An 18,606-nucleotide genomic window follows, 5' to 3' on the forward strand; every position below is an offset into this window, starting at 1 on the left:
TTTCCTGGCTAATAATAGTGGTAAGACCTTTCCTCTAAGGTAGGGTTTCTCAACCTCAGCACTATTGATATTTTGGACCACGTAATTGTTGTGGGGACCATACTGTGTACTGTAGGATGTTAGCATCCCTGGCCTCAACCCATTGAGATACCAGTACCACCACCCCCACACACACCCAGTTGTGACAACCAAAAGTGTCTGCCGACATTGCCAGTATCCCCTGGTGGCCAGAATCAGCCCCAGTTGAGAATCACTGCTCTAAGGTGATCAGTAAGCTAATAAATTTCGAAGTTGTTATATCACAATGAAATGAGCCTTGAACATGGAATCAGACTGGATTCAAGATGCTATCATTTATTAGCTGTAAATTCCTAGGCTTGTGACTCCACTTCTAGGCCTTGGTAAAGTTGAGGAAATACATAGATTTGTTCCTGTGCTTTCATCCTGTACCCAAATATAAAAAAGACTGTCTTAAGATACACAATAAGAGCTAATAATACTTATCACATATATGGAAGTATGTGCCAGCCACTGTAACACATACACCTGCCTTACTCTTTTTTCTTGGCTATAGTATTCCTTATATATTTAATTTTATTTTAGGCTTGAAAGTTCATTTTTAAGTTAGGTTATAACCATATATTGGTCAGAAAGTGAATGATTGGGTTTTTGGTTGTAGAAAAATGTAATTTATATGTTTAGAAAATTTCATTGAGACTCATGGTTCTTCCCATCCTTGGGCCTTTGCTCCTGAGAGTCTGGAAGTCTTCACTCCTGGGCAGATGATGTTCATGCTCAGCTCTTCAGGGAAGCCCATTCTAACCAGAAGGGCCAGAACTGAAAGAACTCTTGTCCTCCCTTGGCCTCTGGCTCACACTTTGACGGCATTGTTGTAAAAAGGCATTTGGCAAATTTTCAATACTGGGGTAATTTGTCAGTTAATTACATTTGCTTTATGGTGTGTGTTTTTCCTCCTGCCCTGTAGTTGGATTATTTTTCCCCCTACCCTGTGTCCTTCCAGAAAGGATTTCAAGACATCTTTCTGAGACATATACTGGTGAAAATAAGTAAGCTTGAAGAGGAAATGCAGGCAGGGTGGTACAATAATGAGGTCAGCAGCGGGCGTGGAAAGGCCCTGCATGGCTGCTAGAGGGGCACTGCAGACCTATCTCTGAGAACAGGCTGGGAGGGATCCTAACAGTGATATTTTATGATTGCCGTGGTTATTGAGATAAGCTTTGCAGTTTGTCTACATCGAGGTTTCTCAAACAGGCCAGTGTTTGGAAACGCATTTTGTTTTCACAACTGAAGCGGGGGCACTACTGGCATCTAGTACGGAGAAAGCAGGACTGCTGCTAAACACTCTGCAGCATATAGGACATTCCCCCACAATAAAGAATCATCTGGCCCAAAATGTCAGTGGTGCTGAGGTTGAGAAACCCTGCTCTATGTAAGAACATCTTTATTGTTATTTCCCTTTTCATGTTTTGTCTCATGGTTCCAACTAGATTATAAACTTCTTGCGGACAAGAGTTTTGCTTTTTATCTTGGAGTCAGATAGTCTTGTTCTTGAATCTCCGTGCTCTGATGCTCACCAAATACGTGTTATAGAAGGTTCTTTTTATCACATTTCCTGATTTGTTAAATGAAGCCAGTAATACCTGCCTCATCTGCTACCTGTGAAGGCTCAGGAAATATGAGCTCTCTCCACGCTGTCTCTTGCCGAGTTATGCCTGAAGACAGTAGGTTGATTTTTAAAAAACTAACCAGAATACATCTGAAGATTCAGAAGAACACAGGTGGGATTTTTGCCTTAGATAATACACATGTGGATCTTTCACTTATTTATGGGCGAAACTTTGAACCCTTCTGGAGAGGAGGTCTGTGGTGATCAGAGGTAAATAAGGCTACCCCTTTGTATGTAGGTGGGAGAGGACATACTGACTACATTCTAGAATACAGGGCAGGTGGATACCAGAGCTACACAAGTGAGCTGCGATAGCCCTAGGGACAAGGGCCTGGTTTGTGGGTGTACCCTAGGGCTGAGCCTTGATGGGAGGTGGATTGTGGTGGTAGAGAAGGCACTGCCACTGTGGAAGTGTCAGAAGCAAAGGCCTGGGGAGGGTTGAGAGCATTTTAGGAAAGGGAGTAGATGAAACAAACAGCAAGTGTTTTTAGAACACCTCTGGCAAAAAGAAAACCCATTTAGGTAAAAACTTGTTGCTTTTGAAAGCATTACCTGTTTTGATGTATTAACCAACCTAGGACAGACCAAGTCACAGGGAAGTTGCCCTGGTCAGAGCCACCGTAATGAGAGACAGACAGAAGAGGCAGTGAGCCTCATTTGAGGGCCAGGAATAGACCGTCATAGGAACAGACTCCAGGTCTGCTGCATTGTCCATCAGAAGGTCCTGCACAGAGAGGCACTCAGTGAATTCATCCATTCAACAAATAGTGAGTACAGATTGTGTGCTGGGGGCTAAGTGCTGGAAATGTAGTCGTGAACCAAGCAGCATAGCAGGATCTTTGAGGAGCAGCATGTGATGCATTCTAGCCCATGAGACTGGGAGGGCTGTCTGCTGGGGGTGTCCTGTCTAAGCGGACAGGGAGATGGACGAGGGGAGAATTATTGGGGAGTGCTGGAAGCAGGACTGGACAGAAAGAAGTTAATCTGTAGTGCAAGTGCAACAAAAGGTGCAGCCAGCCATCGGGGGCTCTGCAGCTAGTCCTTATGAGTTGTCCTGAATTGGTGTGAGATGGCCAGGGCTTTCTAATGCCACATCCACAATCATTGGGCACACACTGTCCTGGGGAAGGGACCTGACCTTGGTCAAAGCAGTTCTTCCGCTGAGGGCAGTTCCTCTATGGAGAAGACGTCAGCTGGGAGTTTTCACAGGCTGCCAACACTCCTACAGCTGGGGGCAGGTGCTTCATTCCTGGAGGGAGGAGGCCAGGGCCTGGTACCACAGCATCCATGACAGGCCTGATGGAAGTGAGGAAGGCAGCTGAGAGGGAGGAGCATTCCAGGCAGAGAGAACAGCCAGAACTTGCCTGGCAGGTTTGAGGAATAGCATGGATGTCTTGTGATTGGAGTGAGGCTGGAGCAGCAAATGGGCAAGAGCACTAAGAGATGAGGCCAGAGAGAGAGCTGTGGACTGACTGGGAGGACCTGGTGGCTGCTGGACTTCAGTTCCCAGTGCCATATGAGCAGAGGAGTAACGGTGGTCTGACTCGACTGTTAAAGATCCTCTTGACTTCTGCACTGTTAAAGAGCCTCCTGACTAGTGTGGGTGTGGGGACAATGGAGAGATTTGGGAGACCCATTTAAAGGCAGTCGCAGTGATCCAGGCAAGAGATGACTGTGGTTTGGACCTGGGTGGTGATGGAGGTGATAGTGCTGATGAGAAATGGCTGGACTCTATGTGAGTGAACATACATTATTTTTTTAGATATAATTTGCATATTTTATTTTATATAATAATTATATATTAAATTATATGTATAAAGTATGTAAATTATATATATGTGTGTGTGTGTATATATATATATATGTATGTATGTATAATTTACATAGGGAAATGCACAGGCATGAATTTCAGCAAACAAATGCACTCCAACTCATTCCCAACTCAAGATAGGAACATTCACACCTCTCTAGAAAGTTTGAATTACAGACATATTGTGAAGGTAGAGTCACCAGGGTAGAATGTGGGATGTGAGATGGGGTGGCTCCCAGTTGAAGGGCAGGGTTGTCGTCCACTGAGATCAGTAGGAGAATAGAGCAGATGGAGAGGAAGAGCTAGGATTCAGAGAGATGAGGTGGGCCAAATGAGGCCACCACACAGGACTTCCCCCAGGGTCCCGTTTGATAAATGGCTTCTTCACCTTCTGCCTTTTGAAGACACTAGAGCTTCATTCTAGAGCTATTGTTAAGGAACAGGACAAACACCTACATTTTTGGCTAGAGACAATTGCCATATATAATTATAGTAGGATATATCTTACGGTGTATGAGTGGATCTGGATAATGAAGCATTTTGTGATGTGCTTAAAATTATTTTTCTTATCACAGTAATACCTGTTCAATTTAGGAAAAATTAGAAAATGCTAAAACTTTCTTTATATGGTCTTTGAGACGATTTGGAAAAAAATAAATGGATGACTTGGTGCTTTTAAAAAAACACATTTTATTTAGTGTACATTTCACAATGTAAAAGTGTCTACATTCTTTAAGACCTTAGCTAAATCCCTGATACCATAGCAAATTCAGTGTTTTTATTGTAGAGCCTCCCTTCAGACCTTGTATGGCACATATAACTGGAATAGCTAAAATGTTGTTTTGCTTTTTCTACTTAAATAATGTAGGTTTGTTATTTTCTTTTTCCCCCCCTTTTTTTTAAATTGAGGTATAATATATAGCATTAATGTTTCGGTTATACAACATAATGATTCCATATTTGTATATATCGCAAAATAATCACCACAGTAAGTCTAGTTAACATCTGTCACTGTACATAATTACAGAATTTTTTTTCTTGAGATGAAAGCTTTTAAAATTTACTCTCTTAGCAACTTTCAAGTATGGGATACGGTATTATTAACTGTAGTGTTATTTTCTTAATTGTTAAACAGCTAACAGATTCCCGCCCCCATAGAAATGTTGTTTTTAATTGCTCTTAATTTTCTAATGAAGTGTATAGAAGAGATGATTATTTTTAGAGAAATCATTTTGCAGATAACTTTTTTTTTTTTTAAAGATTTTATTTATTTATTCGACAGAGATAGAGACAGCCAGCTAGAGAGGGAACACAAGCAGGGGGAGTGGGAGAGGAAGAAGCAGGCTCATAGCGAAGGAGCCTGATGTGGGGCTCGATCCCATAACGCCGGGATCACGCCCTGAGCCGAAGGCAGACGCTTAACCGCTGTGCCACCCAGGTGCCCCATTTTGCAGATAACTTTTAAGGAATATCTCTGTTCTGCAAAAGTAAAGGAGAAAAAAGGTTTGAAGAAATAGTGACTTACCAAAACTTCCTAGATTATGCATTGACAAATGCTGCAGGAGAAGTAATTAAGATTCATAAATGATATACCTGTAACTTTCTTTTACTTTAGTTTGTGGCAACACACACATGCACACACACACACATACCCCCCAAAACAAAACGGTTGCTTGATTGCTACAGCTTCCTTCCTGTGCTGTGTTTTGAATCTCTCAGCCACCTGATACCTATGAGATGTCATCATGGTAGTGCTTGCTTAAGGAGCCCGGAGAAGTTTTTGTGGTTGAAAGTGGTAGAGATAACAGCAGCAGATGGCTTTGTGAGCCATCCAAGACCATGCCTCCCTTGCAGGTGCTTGGCGACATCTGAGTCCTCACTTCAGGAGATGAGAAGCCTGCCTTTCAAAGATTGGGATGCTAGTGACACTGAAGGTGTTTTTGAATTTTGGGCCTCTGCTGCAGTCTTTCTCCAGCCATTAACAATAAGTACTTATTGAGTGTTTATTGTTTGCCAAGCCACAGCTCTAGGTACCACGGTGACTCTGTGACTAAAACAGACAAAAATTGCTGAGCTCCTGGAGTTTACAATCTGGTGGTTGGGGTGGACAGACATACAATAAAGGAAATTATACAATATTTAAGAAATTGCTAAGAAAAAAAGTAGGTGACGGGGCGCCTGGGTGGCACAGCGGTTGAGCGTCTGCCTTCGGCTCAGGGCGTGATCCCAGAGTTATGGGATCGAGCCCCACATCAGGCTCCTCCGCTATGAGCCTGCTTCTTCCTCCCCCACTCCCCCTGTTTGTGTTCCCTCTCTCGCTGGCTGTCTCTATCTCTGTTAAATAAATAAATAAAATCTTTAAAAAAAAAAAAGAAAAGAAAAAAGTAGGTGAGAATTGGGATTGGTTGTGCCACATTGAGGAAGTAGTACTTTCAGGTAGGGTGGTTAGGGCAGGCCTCAATGAGATGGCGACATTTGAGCAAAAACTAAAATGAGGTGAGAAAGGAATGTGAATGTCTGGGAAGGGACCGGTGCAGGGCACTGGATGGAAACACACCTGTGCAGTCTAGCAACAGAGGGGAGGCCAGGGCATGTGGCCAGTAATTGGGGGAGGAGGCAGAAGATGAGGCCAGAAAAGTCATTCGGGGGGGGGGGGGCTGTTGTGCTGGACCTCTTGGCTTCCCCTGTCCCAGGCATGATTCTTGCTGTAGGGGGGAGATGGTGAGTAGAGCAGGTTTAGGCTGGAAGATCAGGAGTTCCGTTGTGGAGAAGTTGAAGATGAAATGTCTGTAGATAGCTGGGTAGGGGAGTGAGCTGCACTCTAGAGTGCTTGGGTGCAAGTCTCTCCAGAGAGATGGCTGGTTGTAGATTTGCATATTATCATCTGCATAAGGAGTCAGTTTTATTGACAGCTACTGATGTTTGATATTTGTCTTTATTTTATGTTACTACACACAGATTTGAAAACAGACCATATATATTTGTGTATTTATTTATTATTGAGATAGTTGTAGATTACCACACAGTGGTATGAAACAATACTAAGAGATTCTTTGTATTCTTTTCCCAGTTTCGCCCACGGATAACATTTTATAAAACAGCAATATAATATCACACTGACATTGATATTGATACAATCCATCTGTCTTATTCAGACTTCTCCACTTGTATTTGTACTCATTTGTGTTTGGGTAGGTGTTTAGGTTTTTTGTTTGTTTTTAAGATTTTATTTATTTGAGAGAGAGCAGGAGGAGGAGCAGAGGAAGAGGGACAAGCAGACTTCGTGGTGAACACAGAGTCCAACACAGGGCTCAATCCAAGGACCCTGAGATAAGGACCTAAGCCAAAATCAAGAGTCATGGCTTAAGTGACTGAGCCATGCAAGCGCCCTCAGGTGTTTAGTTCTATACAGTTTTTCACCTGTGTGGGTTCATGTATCCACCACCATAGTCAAGACACTGAGAGATTCTAATTAATACCTTTCATAACCCTTCCACGCCCCTGTACCTTATAGATAGGTAGGTAGGTAGGTGAGTAGAGTTATATAGGTATATAGAGATAGATTGGTTTGGTTTTGGTTAGCATTTTTCTTAAGTTGTGGTAAAATACACTTAACAAAATTTAAATCTTAACCATCTTTCAAGTGTGTAATTCGGTAGTGTTATGTATGTTCACACTGTTGTGGAACCAATCTCCAGAACTTAGTCATCTTGTAAAACTAAAACTATATACACATTAAGCAACAACTCCCCATTCTCCCTACCCCCAGCCCCTGGCAACCACCACTCTACTTTCTGTCTTTATAAATTTCAGTGCTCTGCAGACCTCATATAAGTGGCATCATATATTATTTGTGACTAGCTTATGTTAAGTATAATGTTTCCAGGGTTCATCCGTGTTGTAGAATGCATCAGAATCTCTTTCCTTTTTAAGGTCAAATGATATTCTGTTGTATATATACACCACAGTTTGCTTATCCGTGCATCCGTCAATGGACACTTACATTGCTTCTACCTCTTGGCCGTTGTGACTAATGCTGCTATGAACATGGGTGTACAATACCTCTTTAAGACCCTGCTTTCAATTATTTTGGATATATACCCAGAAGTGGAATTGCTGGATCACGGGTAATTCTATTTTTTTTAAGGAGTGCCCATACTGTTTTGATAATGGCCGTACCATTTTACATTCCCACCAGCAATGCACAGGATTCCATTTTCTCCACATCCTTGCCAGCACTTGTTATTCTCTCTCTCTCTCTCTTTTTTTTAATAGTAGCCAACCTAATAGATGTAAGGCGATAATCTCATTCTGGTTTTGATTTGCATTTTTATGGTAGCTAATGATGTTGAGCATCTTTTTATTTGCTTGTTGGCCGTTTGTGTATCTTCTTTGGAGAAATGTCTGTTCAAGTCCTTTGCCTGTTTTTGAATGGGTTTTTCTGTTTTGTCATTGAGTTTAGGAGTTCTCTGTATTTCTGAACATTAATGTCTCACCACATATGTGGTTTACAAATATTTTCTCCTGTTTTGTGGGTTGCCTTTTTATTCTCTTGATAGTGCCCTTTGGTGGGCAAAAGTTTTTAATTTTTAAGATTTCCTCTAATGCCTGTGTCTTTGGTATCATATCTAAGAAATCATTGCCAAGTCCATTGTCATTAAACTTTCCACCTTGTTCTCTTGAGTTTTATAACGTTAGGTTTCACATTTGAATCCTTGATCGATTTTGAGTTGAATCCTTATATGATGTAAGGATCTAGCTTCATTCTTTTGCATGCAGATGTTCATTTTTTCCAGCACCATTTGTTGATGAAACTGTCCTTTTCTCATGGACTGGTCTTGGCGCCCTTGTCAAAAATCACTTGACCACATATGCAAGGGTTTATTTCTGTGCTCTCTATTCTGCTATGCTGGTCTATATGTCTGTCTTTATGCCAGTAACACACTGTTTTGATTACTGTAGCCTTGTAATCAGTTTTGAGATCAGGAAGTGTAAGAGTCCAACTTTGTTCTTTTCCAAGATTCTTTTAGCTACTTGGGGTCCCATGAGAACCCATAAGAATTTATAGGATGGGTTTTTCTATTTCTGCAAAAAATGTCATTGCTAGTGTTTGTTTTGTTTTGTTTTGTTTTGTTTTGTTTTTTCAAGTGAGCTCTACCCCCAACACAGAGCTGGAACTCAGAACCCTGAGATCAGGATTCACACACTTGGTACCAACCGAGCCAGCCAAGTGCCCCTATTGTTGCAGTTTTGATAGAGATTAAATCTGTAGAGCTTTGGGTATTGTTGGCATCTTAACAGTATTGTCTTCCAGTTCATGAACACAGGATATTTTTCCATTTATTTGTGTTTTTAATTTTTTTCAGCACTGTTTTCTAGTCTTCAGTGTACAAGTCTTTAGCCCTCTTGGTTAAGTGTATTATTTCTAAATATTTTTTATTCTTTTTTAAATGGAATTGTTTTATTGGTTTCTTTTTTGGATTTTTCACTTGATGTACAGAATGCAACTAATTTTTATTGATTTTGTGTCATTCAACTTAGTTTGTTTATTCTGTGGAATCTTCAAGGTTTTCTACATAGAAGATCATGTCTTTTGCACCACCTTACGTTTTAATATCATTTTGTAACTTTTTTCACTTAATGTTTCAAACATTTCCCCATGTTTCATTTTTAGTTACAAATTTACCAAAATTTGTTAAGACCAGGTGTTGATGGGCTGTATAGGAGAAGTGTTTCCAGGAACAATGTGCAGTGGGCAAAGGCCTCAGCTTCCCCTAAGCTTCCATTCCAGCAGTACGTGCTCATAGATGTTCCAGTTGGATCTGCCCTGTGCGGAGTCAGAGCATAAAGGCCTGAAGACAGGAGCCCAAACCAAAGATCTGCGGGCCACCAAGAGGGCCCTCCCTGCTTCTCTCTGGCCAGTGCTCTCTGTTCGGACTTTAAGTTCCACATTTGGGCCTCCTCCAGGAGTCTTTTCCCGTGATGCCAGGGAGGAGGATTCTGTCTGACCACGCTCTGTCAAAATCCAGCTTCTGTACCTTACTCTTTATTCCTGCCAGGTGAAGAACATTCATGCTGCAGTTGTCAGATCAGCAACCCCCAGGCAGGGAACAGTGGCCAACTGTCATAGCTTTGTGGAGAGAGTGACAGCAGAGTGTTTTGTGTGGTCTGAGGAGGGGTGCAAGAAGGGTCCAGGAGGGGTGACCTGGAAGCAGAGCTCCAAGGAGAATGGACTTTGGTGGGTATGCAGGGAGAACATGCTGGCCGCTGTCATTCAGAGGATGTGAGATTGCCTGGCAGCCCAGGGAGTGGATTAATTTCTCTTTTGTCTCTGTTTAAAAAAAAAAAAAATTTCCCCTGCATGATTTTATTTATTTACTTACTGATTTATTTATTTATTTATTTATTTGACAGAGAGAGAGAGCACAAACAGGGGAAGGGGCAGAGGGAGAGGGAGAAGGAGGCTCCCCACTGAGCAGGACGCCTGATGCAGGGCTCGATCCCAGAACCCTGAGATCCTGACCTGAGCCACCCAGGTGCCCCTTGTCTCTGTTTTTGTACAAAGAAAGTTGGAATGGAGGAAGCAGTTAGGAATTCATCTTTAACGTTGTGCGGCAGGAAAAGTTCTCTAACTAGTCAGGCCATAGCTCCTTTTCCTCAGCTCCACCTCAAAGAGCCCTTTAGAAAAAGGAGGTCTGTTCCTACCGAGGGAATGTGAACCACTGTATTCCTTGGACTGAAGAGTCTAGTGCTAGAAGGAAGTAGGGAGCCAACACCATGCTGGTGGCTTTGTGTAGGTACACTACCATATTTCATCAACTCTGTGGCACATCTCTACAAAAGGAAACATGGTGCCCATATTACTGCAGTCACACCTTTCACCAAAGCACATCGTGATCTCAGAAGTGTTCACATGTGAAATGTGTGCATCTTTGAAGCAATGTGTCACGGCATCTTAATCTCTCTCAGAAGGTGTTTGTAAGGGTGACTGTGATTTCCACACCGTTCAGATTAGAAACTAGTGTTTGGAGACATTCAATAACTTACTCAAGACTGCATAGTTTTGTTTTGTTTTTTTAAGATTTTATTTATTTATTTGACAGAGAGACAGCCAATGAGAGGGGGAACACAAGCAGGGGGAGTGGGAGAGGAAGAAGCAGGCTCCCAGAGGATGAGCCTGACGTGGGGCTCGATCGCAGAACGCTGGGATCACGCCCTGAGCCAAAGGCAGACGCTTAATGACTGAGCTACCCAGGCGCCCCAAGACTGCATAGTTTTGAGCGGCATGGCTGAGAATTCTACCGAAGCATGTTCATTGTTCAAACCCAGGGCTGTTCTCAGCCCTCGTTTCTGCCTTCCCCTGGAGCCTTGAGGCCCCCTCCAGTCTTAACAAAAGCCCATGCTCCACACAGCCATGTGGAGCCGAAATGTGAATCTGACCTTAGCGTTCCCTTGCTTCAGAGGTAGCTATAGAGGAAGGTCTGTGTTCCTCGGTGGTGTCTTGCTGGGCCCTACCCAGCCTCCAAGGCTCCTCTCTCCCCACACTCTGTAGCAGCTTGTCAGGATTATTCTGCATTCTATGTCATGTCCCCTCTGCCTGAAATTCCCTTCCCTACTCTTCTAGCTAACTCCTCCTCAGCCTTTGGGACTCACTTCAGTTGTGATTTCTGTAAGAAGCCCAGGCTGAGTTAGGTAGTTCTCCTTCTGTGCAGACACCCATTACTGGGAGCTTCCTGAGGGCAAGTCTGAGCCTTTTGTGGCTTTACTTTTCCTCTGCTTAGTCTCATAGCAGGCTCGTAGACAACCACCAAGGTGGATGGATGAGAAGACATCCCATTGATGCTGTGAGTGCATGTGGTGGGGAAGATTTGGGCTGTGATGGGAAGGTGTGCAGCGGAGCTCCTCTGCTCACCTAGGCTCAGCTATGTGTGCTCTTGGGGAATCAGGTTTGCCTTTGACTTGCGTGTAAGTCATTTTGATGTGCTTCTTAACGGGGCGTGTAATACAATGTCTCACAGACTTAAGGAACTGAAAAGCACTCCTGTGGCCAGGTGGACACTCTCCCCTGATGGCCTTCTCAAGACAGATGCTGAGTCCGCTGAAACTTTTTTGGTGAAAATGACAAATATACAGCTCCAGTTGCCTTGGGCAGAAAAGTGAATGGATTAGCATAACAAACTACCCCAAAACTTGCTGGCTTAAAACAATAGCTTATTTTATTATTTGTGATTGCGAAACGTGGTCAGGCTCAGCAGGGACAGCTCATCTTAGTTCTGCACTGAATCTGCTGGGATGGCTGGAGCAGTTTGGGGCCAGAAGCAGTTCACCCTGGGTCCTGTGTCAGGGCCCTGATTCTTAGTGTCATCTGGATTCGTTGACCCTTTTTATGTGGCCAGCTTGCAGGTCCCAGTACAGTGGTCTCAGGGTATTTGGACTTCTTACATGGCAACCACCTGGCCATAGGAGCCAGACAAATACCACAGGGCTCTGGCTTCCTCCAGAGGGCAAAAGTTGAACTGCTGGACCTTTTTTTAGGCTTAATCTCAGAACTGGAGCAGCATCACTTCAGTCACATTCTGTTAGTTAAAACAGATCACAGAGCCAACCCAAATTCAAAGAAAGGGAAGCACGCAAGGGCAGCAGTCCTGAGAGATGTGGTTCACCAGAGCCTAGCCAGGTAGCGGTCTCCCCAGGCCTGTGGGACTGAGGTGTCCAGGGTGATCGGAGCTCAGTATAGCAAGTCCAAGGCCAAGTCCAGGTCATCAGGACTAGTTGCGCATGTGTGCATAGCTCTGGCTCTCTCTCTGACTCCCTACTTGACTTTTCACCTGTGGGCTTTGAATCGGTTCCTTCCAGGCAGTATCATCCAAACCCTCCCAGCATCTCCAGGCATGTCCCCTCCCAGCAACACATTACATACTTAAAGCTCAGGCTCTGGGGAAGGCAGCTGTGTGGCTTGGGCAACTTTCCTAACTTGTGTGCCTCAGTTTCCCCCTCTGTAAATGAGGATGTCAGAACTATCCACTTCACGGGGCAATGTGAGATTTAGAGAATACCCTGGGCTGTGCTTCCTGCATGACTTGAGGGGGCACATCAGATGCTCAGTAGAACATGTGATAGGCTGGGAAGGAGAGCTGCACAGGCTTACTCCACTGTGGCTCTGCCTCTCCTGGAAGGAGTAGGTGGCTGGCACCTACAAGGACTGGCCCACTGCAGCTTCCTGGTAGGTCCTGAGTGGAGATGGCAGCACTGATGCGGTTGAGGCTCCCTGCTGTTGTCCTCACCATACTTGGAGACATCTGCTCTTCTGAATTTCATGAGGCTCTTAGTGGTGCTAATTGGTCACCTTCTTCTGGTGTCTGGTTGGACACTGAACTTCAGTCTCAGCACTAGATGCCATGGTCTGCACAGCTTAAGCCTGGGCCCGGAGCCCTAATTGTCCTTTCTTTTTTCTTGAGGCTTCCATGTCAGGCACTTGTCATGGCCTACATGGTCAAGAAACCCACCTTCTTGCTCCTGCTTCCCTCCCAGGTCCTCAGCCTCTGGTGGGAACGTATGACACATTCTCAGCAGCAGCCTGTCAGGCTCTCTGGCTTAACACACATGGCAATCACCTGACCCAGGAAGGGCGTGGCATGCCAGTGTAGGTGTGAGTGCATAGCACAGGAGCACCAGTTTGAGCACTTCCAGTCCTCCTTACCCATGTTCTCAATACCTACCTTCTTTTACCTACTGTACACAGTTTTCTGGATTCTTCTCTTGAAGATGGGGCTAATTAGGGTCTGCCCATCTGGACTATGGAAGAAGACTAGCATTAGCTCTCTCTCCTCAGGTCCTTGCAAGTGCGCTCCACTGCTGGTTCTGGATCCTTCAAAGCTATATAGAGTGCCAAGCTGTGTTGGGGCTTGTCTTGAGAATCCTTGGAGTGAAAGCTCAGAGCAGACCAGGGCTGAATTTCCTGTATGTTTGTGCTCCAGGAAGGCAATCAGTAGCGACTTGGCTGAACTTGACCTGTCACTGTATAGCTCTGGCTCTTAGGTGTGGACCTGGAGGTGACTGAGGGTCTTGGAGACCTGGCCAGAACTGCCAGCATGACAGGGTCCTGCTGTAGCAGCCTTTGTTGTTTTGGATTTCAGTAAGTAGTAGAGATGAAATAATATGTGATGTGATTTCCAACTCTCCTAGGGTTTCTGCTTGTTCTCTGAGACAAAGTAGGGCCCTTGCATTTGGCACACCTGCTTACTGGTGGCCTTACACAGCTCTTTCACCCTACTGTGTGATGACAAGAAGGAGAGCACATTTCCCCTTGCCTGTGGAGGCTCAGGCTCAGTTTGCCTGTTAGGGGTATGGCTCTGTGGAAGAAGATAAAGTGAGCTGTCTATTCCTTGGGTCCCATGCTTGGCCATTGCCTTTTCGGGTACCAGTATTTGATTTTCTATACTTGGACAGTAACCTTGGCAGGACTTTCAGCTGTTAGGCAGCCACTACCTGCCCCTGCCCCACCCTCCCCTGTCTGCACTTGCCATCATGTGATTCTAGAGCTGGTAACCCTCCTTCTGGTGTCTCTGCCAACTCTTCTTGGGTAATGGAGACAGAGCATCCTCAACCAAGAGACTCCTTGGCAACAGCACCTTGTCTGTATTAGCAATTGCTGATGTTGTCTATTGTTGTGCATCTGATTTGTCACTGAATAAATGTTACTGAGCCACCACTCATCAGGCCTTTGCTGGAAGCTGAGGATGTGGTGATAAACTCGACAACAATTGGCATGCCACTGTTAGCATGGAAGCAGACTGGTTAGCCAGATAAATGCCACAGGGCCCAGGCCCCAGGAATACTTCCAGTCTTCTGGGTTTCAAGCTGTCATGACGCCTTTGCCAGTCTGGTCCACTAAGCTAGCCATACAGCTTCATGGGCTCTTGGTGTGGGTCTGCACCCTGTGGGGACTCCAGGAGCTGGTAGCTACAGTTCTTCCCTCTAGAGGGACTGAACATCCCATTGAACAGAGCACGTCCTATGGAGGACGTTCAGCCATAGGAGATGGCGAGAAGGCTGACTCTCCACAGACTTTGATGCAGCATAAATATACAGGAGGGCTTTTGGAAACAGAAGCATGAGGGAAGTGATACCTGTGGTCGCAGTCAGCTGCTGGTCCTACCCAGCTGTCAGACACAAGGCAGAAAGGCCAGAGTGCTTGTGTCCAGGCTGCCAGCCAAGTGCAGGTCCATGGAATAGAGAGGTGGCTAAAGACGTAGCCCCTGTGACTCAGAGCTGTTGTCGTAAACAGCTCATAACCTTTACAAATGTGTGTCCCCAGAAAGTGGCCAGCTCCTGTCCATTGGACCTATGGGCAAATGCTCAAGCGATCTATGGATTCAGTTGTTCTAGTGACAGAATGCTTTGTCCCCCTTTGAGACTCAGCTATTTAATGTCACTTGGAGTCTTCTAGCAGTTTATACTTGAACTAAAACTGTTAGATCATTCCACTTTTAGAAGTAATTTATTGGCAGCCTATTATTTTTTCCTAGGAGCAGTGATCAGAGATATTACTCAAATAACCACTGTTTCAAAATTTTTGACTTTGTTGCTATTCTCCAGTGAATACAAGCCAAGATAGATGTTGTGGTTTTTTTTTTTTTTCCTTTGTTTCCAGGCAAGCCAATTTTTTCAGTTGATATTCACCCTGACGGGACCAAGTTCGCAACTGGAGGACAAGGTACGTTCACGGAGTAATAGAGGGAGCACTCACAGTCCTAATACCTTGCTCTTCTTCTCCTCGTTGCCCACTGAGCTGAAGATAGAATGCTTTTGTTTTTCAGTATGGATATGACTCCATTTAAAATGTACAGTTATAATCTGTTATCTGAGCAGGTTTAATCAAAATCCTTTTTTGGCTCTAGTGTGCTTGCTCTGTATAAACATTTTGGTAGTGGATGTATCTTTCTAATTCCTATTCATTGGGTTAATATTAAAATCAGCTTGCATCCCCAAGTCCCAGCTTATTGAACATGGAGCGTGGCAGGTGGTCCCATGGATAGATCCCCAGCCTCAGAGGCTAAGGTTGGGTCCTCATCTTCATTCTGGCAGTACTTTCTCATCTGAAAAAGGGGAGGAGGTAGTTAAACTAAACTACAGAGTTAGTCATGTAGTTATTAGGCCCATTTTCTGGGCTCAGAGGAATTCGGCTAAGTTAGAGAAGAAGTATGCTGTGGGCAAGTAAAAACGCCCATGCCATTTGAAAATATGGTCCATAGTGTTATTAGTGTGCCTCATCCAGTGTTACAGTGTCACGATAACAGCCCTGCGTGGAAAGACAGTCATTTTTCAGGCCAGGACACCAAGATGTATATATGGTGGCACAAGGTAGCATCCCCGCAGATCTCAGCCCCTGACAGCTTCACTGTAGGGCAGCATCTTCCTGTGGCCAAGGCCTCCCTGGACAGTACCTGCAGAGTGCCTCTGTGAGTTCAGATCCTTAGGCCAGGTGCTGCAGGGTGGGTTGTCTTTGGGCTTCCTGCTGCAGGGGTATGCAGGGAGCCCTTGATCTCCTTCCAGCACATTGTGGACTGCACCCAGAAGGTACCCACTGATGTCATCTACGATCACTGGACTAAGCTAGGAGACAGGGTTTTATCCTCATCCATAAAAAGAGGCATACTTTCCCAACCTTCTCAGTATATAGTAAGGTCAAAAAGAGTTCTTTAGGAAATATTTTTATATGCTGGCCAATAGGCAACTTATGATAATTCTGACATGTCCATTTGTAGGCATTTATTGGTTTTTGCTCCTCTATAATAGTTAAATGAGGGGCCAGACTTTTGTTAGTTATCAGTAAATGGAAAGCTTAGAAAGAAAAATCATTGCCAAAATGCATAGATAAATTTTTTAGCAGAGTATTACATCACCTTATGATTCCAGGATCCCTAAATGCCCTCTTTTGGTTGATCTCTCATCTGTAGGTGACGTCAAAGGGCAGATAAAAAGGTAATGAGCCTTTTTTCCTATATTCAGGGCACATTTCATTCAGACTTGGGTCTCAAAGCATCCAGTCAGCTCTGGGAGCAGCACTAGACTCCAGGCAGCACCTGGAAAGGGATCGGAGTACTGGCAGGGATGTGCTGTTGCCCTTGGTTGCTAGGGTACCCGTGTACAGACCTGAAAGGGTCCTGGGACATCAGCTTTTCCAGCTCTTCAACTTACAGATGAGGAGTCTGGGTCCTGGGCAGGGATGAGGACCTTCTAGGAGCTCCTCAGAAATCTGTGTTAGAGGACAGACCAGAGCTCAGTCCCCTCCTGCTTTCTAGTCCAGAGTTCTTTTCAAAGTCAGTTTGGCTTCCCCCTACTACTAAATCCATGTACTTTTTGATCCCTATCAGCACTTACCTTTCTTCATTTCTTTTCTATAACTACTAACTTAAATTAGTAATGCAAATTTAGTTTCCTGCAATCTAGTCCGTTATGATCTATGAAAGCTAAGTGAGGACTATGTCTCAGAGTTAATATCAAATTTCTACTTCTTACATATTGAATTATTTCTACTCCTTCATTCCAGGACAGGATTCTGGGAAGGTTGTGATCTGGAATATGTCTCCAGTCCTCCAGGAGGATGACGAGAAGGATGAAAATATTCCCAAGATGCTTTGCCAGATGGACAATCACTTAGGTATTACAGAGTGGCCCTTTGCAGGCTTTGCGTGTTGGCAGAGTGCCCAAGGTTAGCACATGTGTTTGTAATTAGAAAGATAAGGCCCCGTGCGGCGGTAACTCCCCTCGGCCTGCTGTCTGAAGGCACAGATGTTGGCTGCACACCTGGGTGAGTTATTCGGCAGAAGACTCGGCCCGCCCACAGAACCATCTTTGGACAGTCTGCAGGTACCTCTGGTGATTTCCTGCTCATGAGTCGTTACTGCCTGATTCCATGGGGCTTTGGGGCCAGCGACCTGGAAGCAGTAGGGTTCTGGGGAAGGGTGTATTAAAGACAACTCACCAAAATGTCTCAGATTGCCACTGTGTCACTCTGAGGCCCTCTGCCAGGATCCTTTTGATGGTCGGACAGTGTTGTGGTTTCCTTTCCTACGTTTAGCGCCTTAGTTTCCTGCTTCTGAGCATCAGGGTGACTCTATCTGGCTCTGGTTTCCAACCTAGCTGCCTCCCCTGAGGTGCTCCATTAACAGCTATGTCCCCTTCCTTAGTTCTGAGTGTTTTTGCTCTCCCAACATGCCTCAGTGCCCTCTGACCTGGAGCACAAGTCACTCGCAGGCCATGTGTGGGCTACAACTTGGATAATGTCCCTTGTATTGCAGGGTTCCCAAAGGTCGAGCTGTGAGTGCTCCCAGAGGCTCTAACCTATCAGGGGCCTACGAGGCATTTCTGCTGGTCTTAATTTATAAGTGCAGAACCAGTCAACCTGCAGTGCTGACAAGTTTGGAAAATCCAAATTTAAAAGGGCTACAAATGGGATGAAGTCAGAGTTTTATGCTCTGCAAGCTGCTCCCCTGAAAGTTTTGGGAAGGGCATCTCAGCCTTTTTAGTATATGCCCTCATTTCAAGGATTCTCCCTGCTCAGAAACACATCTCATCATGAGATAGCCCTTTCTAAATAATGAGATTTAGTTACCAGTTTTCATGGAAATCCATCTCCTGTTGATTGCTTCATCCAGCACTAACACTTCTCAGGTTATGTAGACTTGCCCCCTCCAGACTCTGTCCTGGTCATTTGTTATTACAGCACAAGTAGGATAGTATTTAATCTGGATTGCTCTTCTGGGACTCACCCACAGTGGATGCCTTGAATAGCTGAGAGAGAATAGGTTTTATAAACCCTTTGCATCTTGCCAGACTCTGCATAAAGCAAATGGGCGTGACTATGGGATTTTCATCACCCTATTTTTTTTTTCTTCCCAGCATGTGTGAACTGTGTGCGGTGGTCAAACAGTGGGATGTATTTAGCTTCTGGGGGAGATGACAAACTGATTATGGTGTGGAAGCGGGCTACGTAAGCATCATTTTCCTTTCTTCACGTTTTATTTTTAGAAGCTTCTTTGCTGGTCGTAATCATAGTCACCTTTCCCCACTCTGGCACTGAAGTCCCTAGAGCTCCAAACTTCCT

At 44.6% G+C, this 18,606-nt stretch overlaps 1 protein-coding gene across 8 annotated transcripts in view; it reads left to right on the forward strand.

Annotated features, from left to right (window-relative positions):
* HIRA (histone cell cycle regulator) overlaps nt 1–18,606 on the forward strand; it is an 87,594-nt gene that overhangs the window by 2,874 nt on the left and 66,114 nt on the right. For 4 of the 8 annotated variants that reach the window (XM_087857508.1, XM_045815089.2, XM_045815088.2 and 1 more), the window contains exons 2-4: nt 15,151–15,213; nt 17,050–17,160; nt 18,402–18,492. In XM_087857508.1, coding sequence (XP_087713634.1) covers nt 15,151–15,213; nt 17,050–17,160; nt 18,402–18,492 — 265 coding nt within the window. The other 4 variants (XM_087857512.1, XM_087857513.1, XM_087857511.1 and 1 more) reach the window with 1 other exon arrangement.

The sequence above is a fragment of the Ursus americanus genome, chromosome 30 (genome assembly GCF_024610735.1).
Source record: "Ursus americanus isolate L20-20 chromosome 30, mUrsAme1.1.p, whole genome shotgun sequence".
NCBI classification, from domain to species: domain Eukaryota; kingdom Metazoa; phylum Chordata; class Mammalia; order Carnivora; family Ursidae; genus Ursus; species Ursus americanus.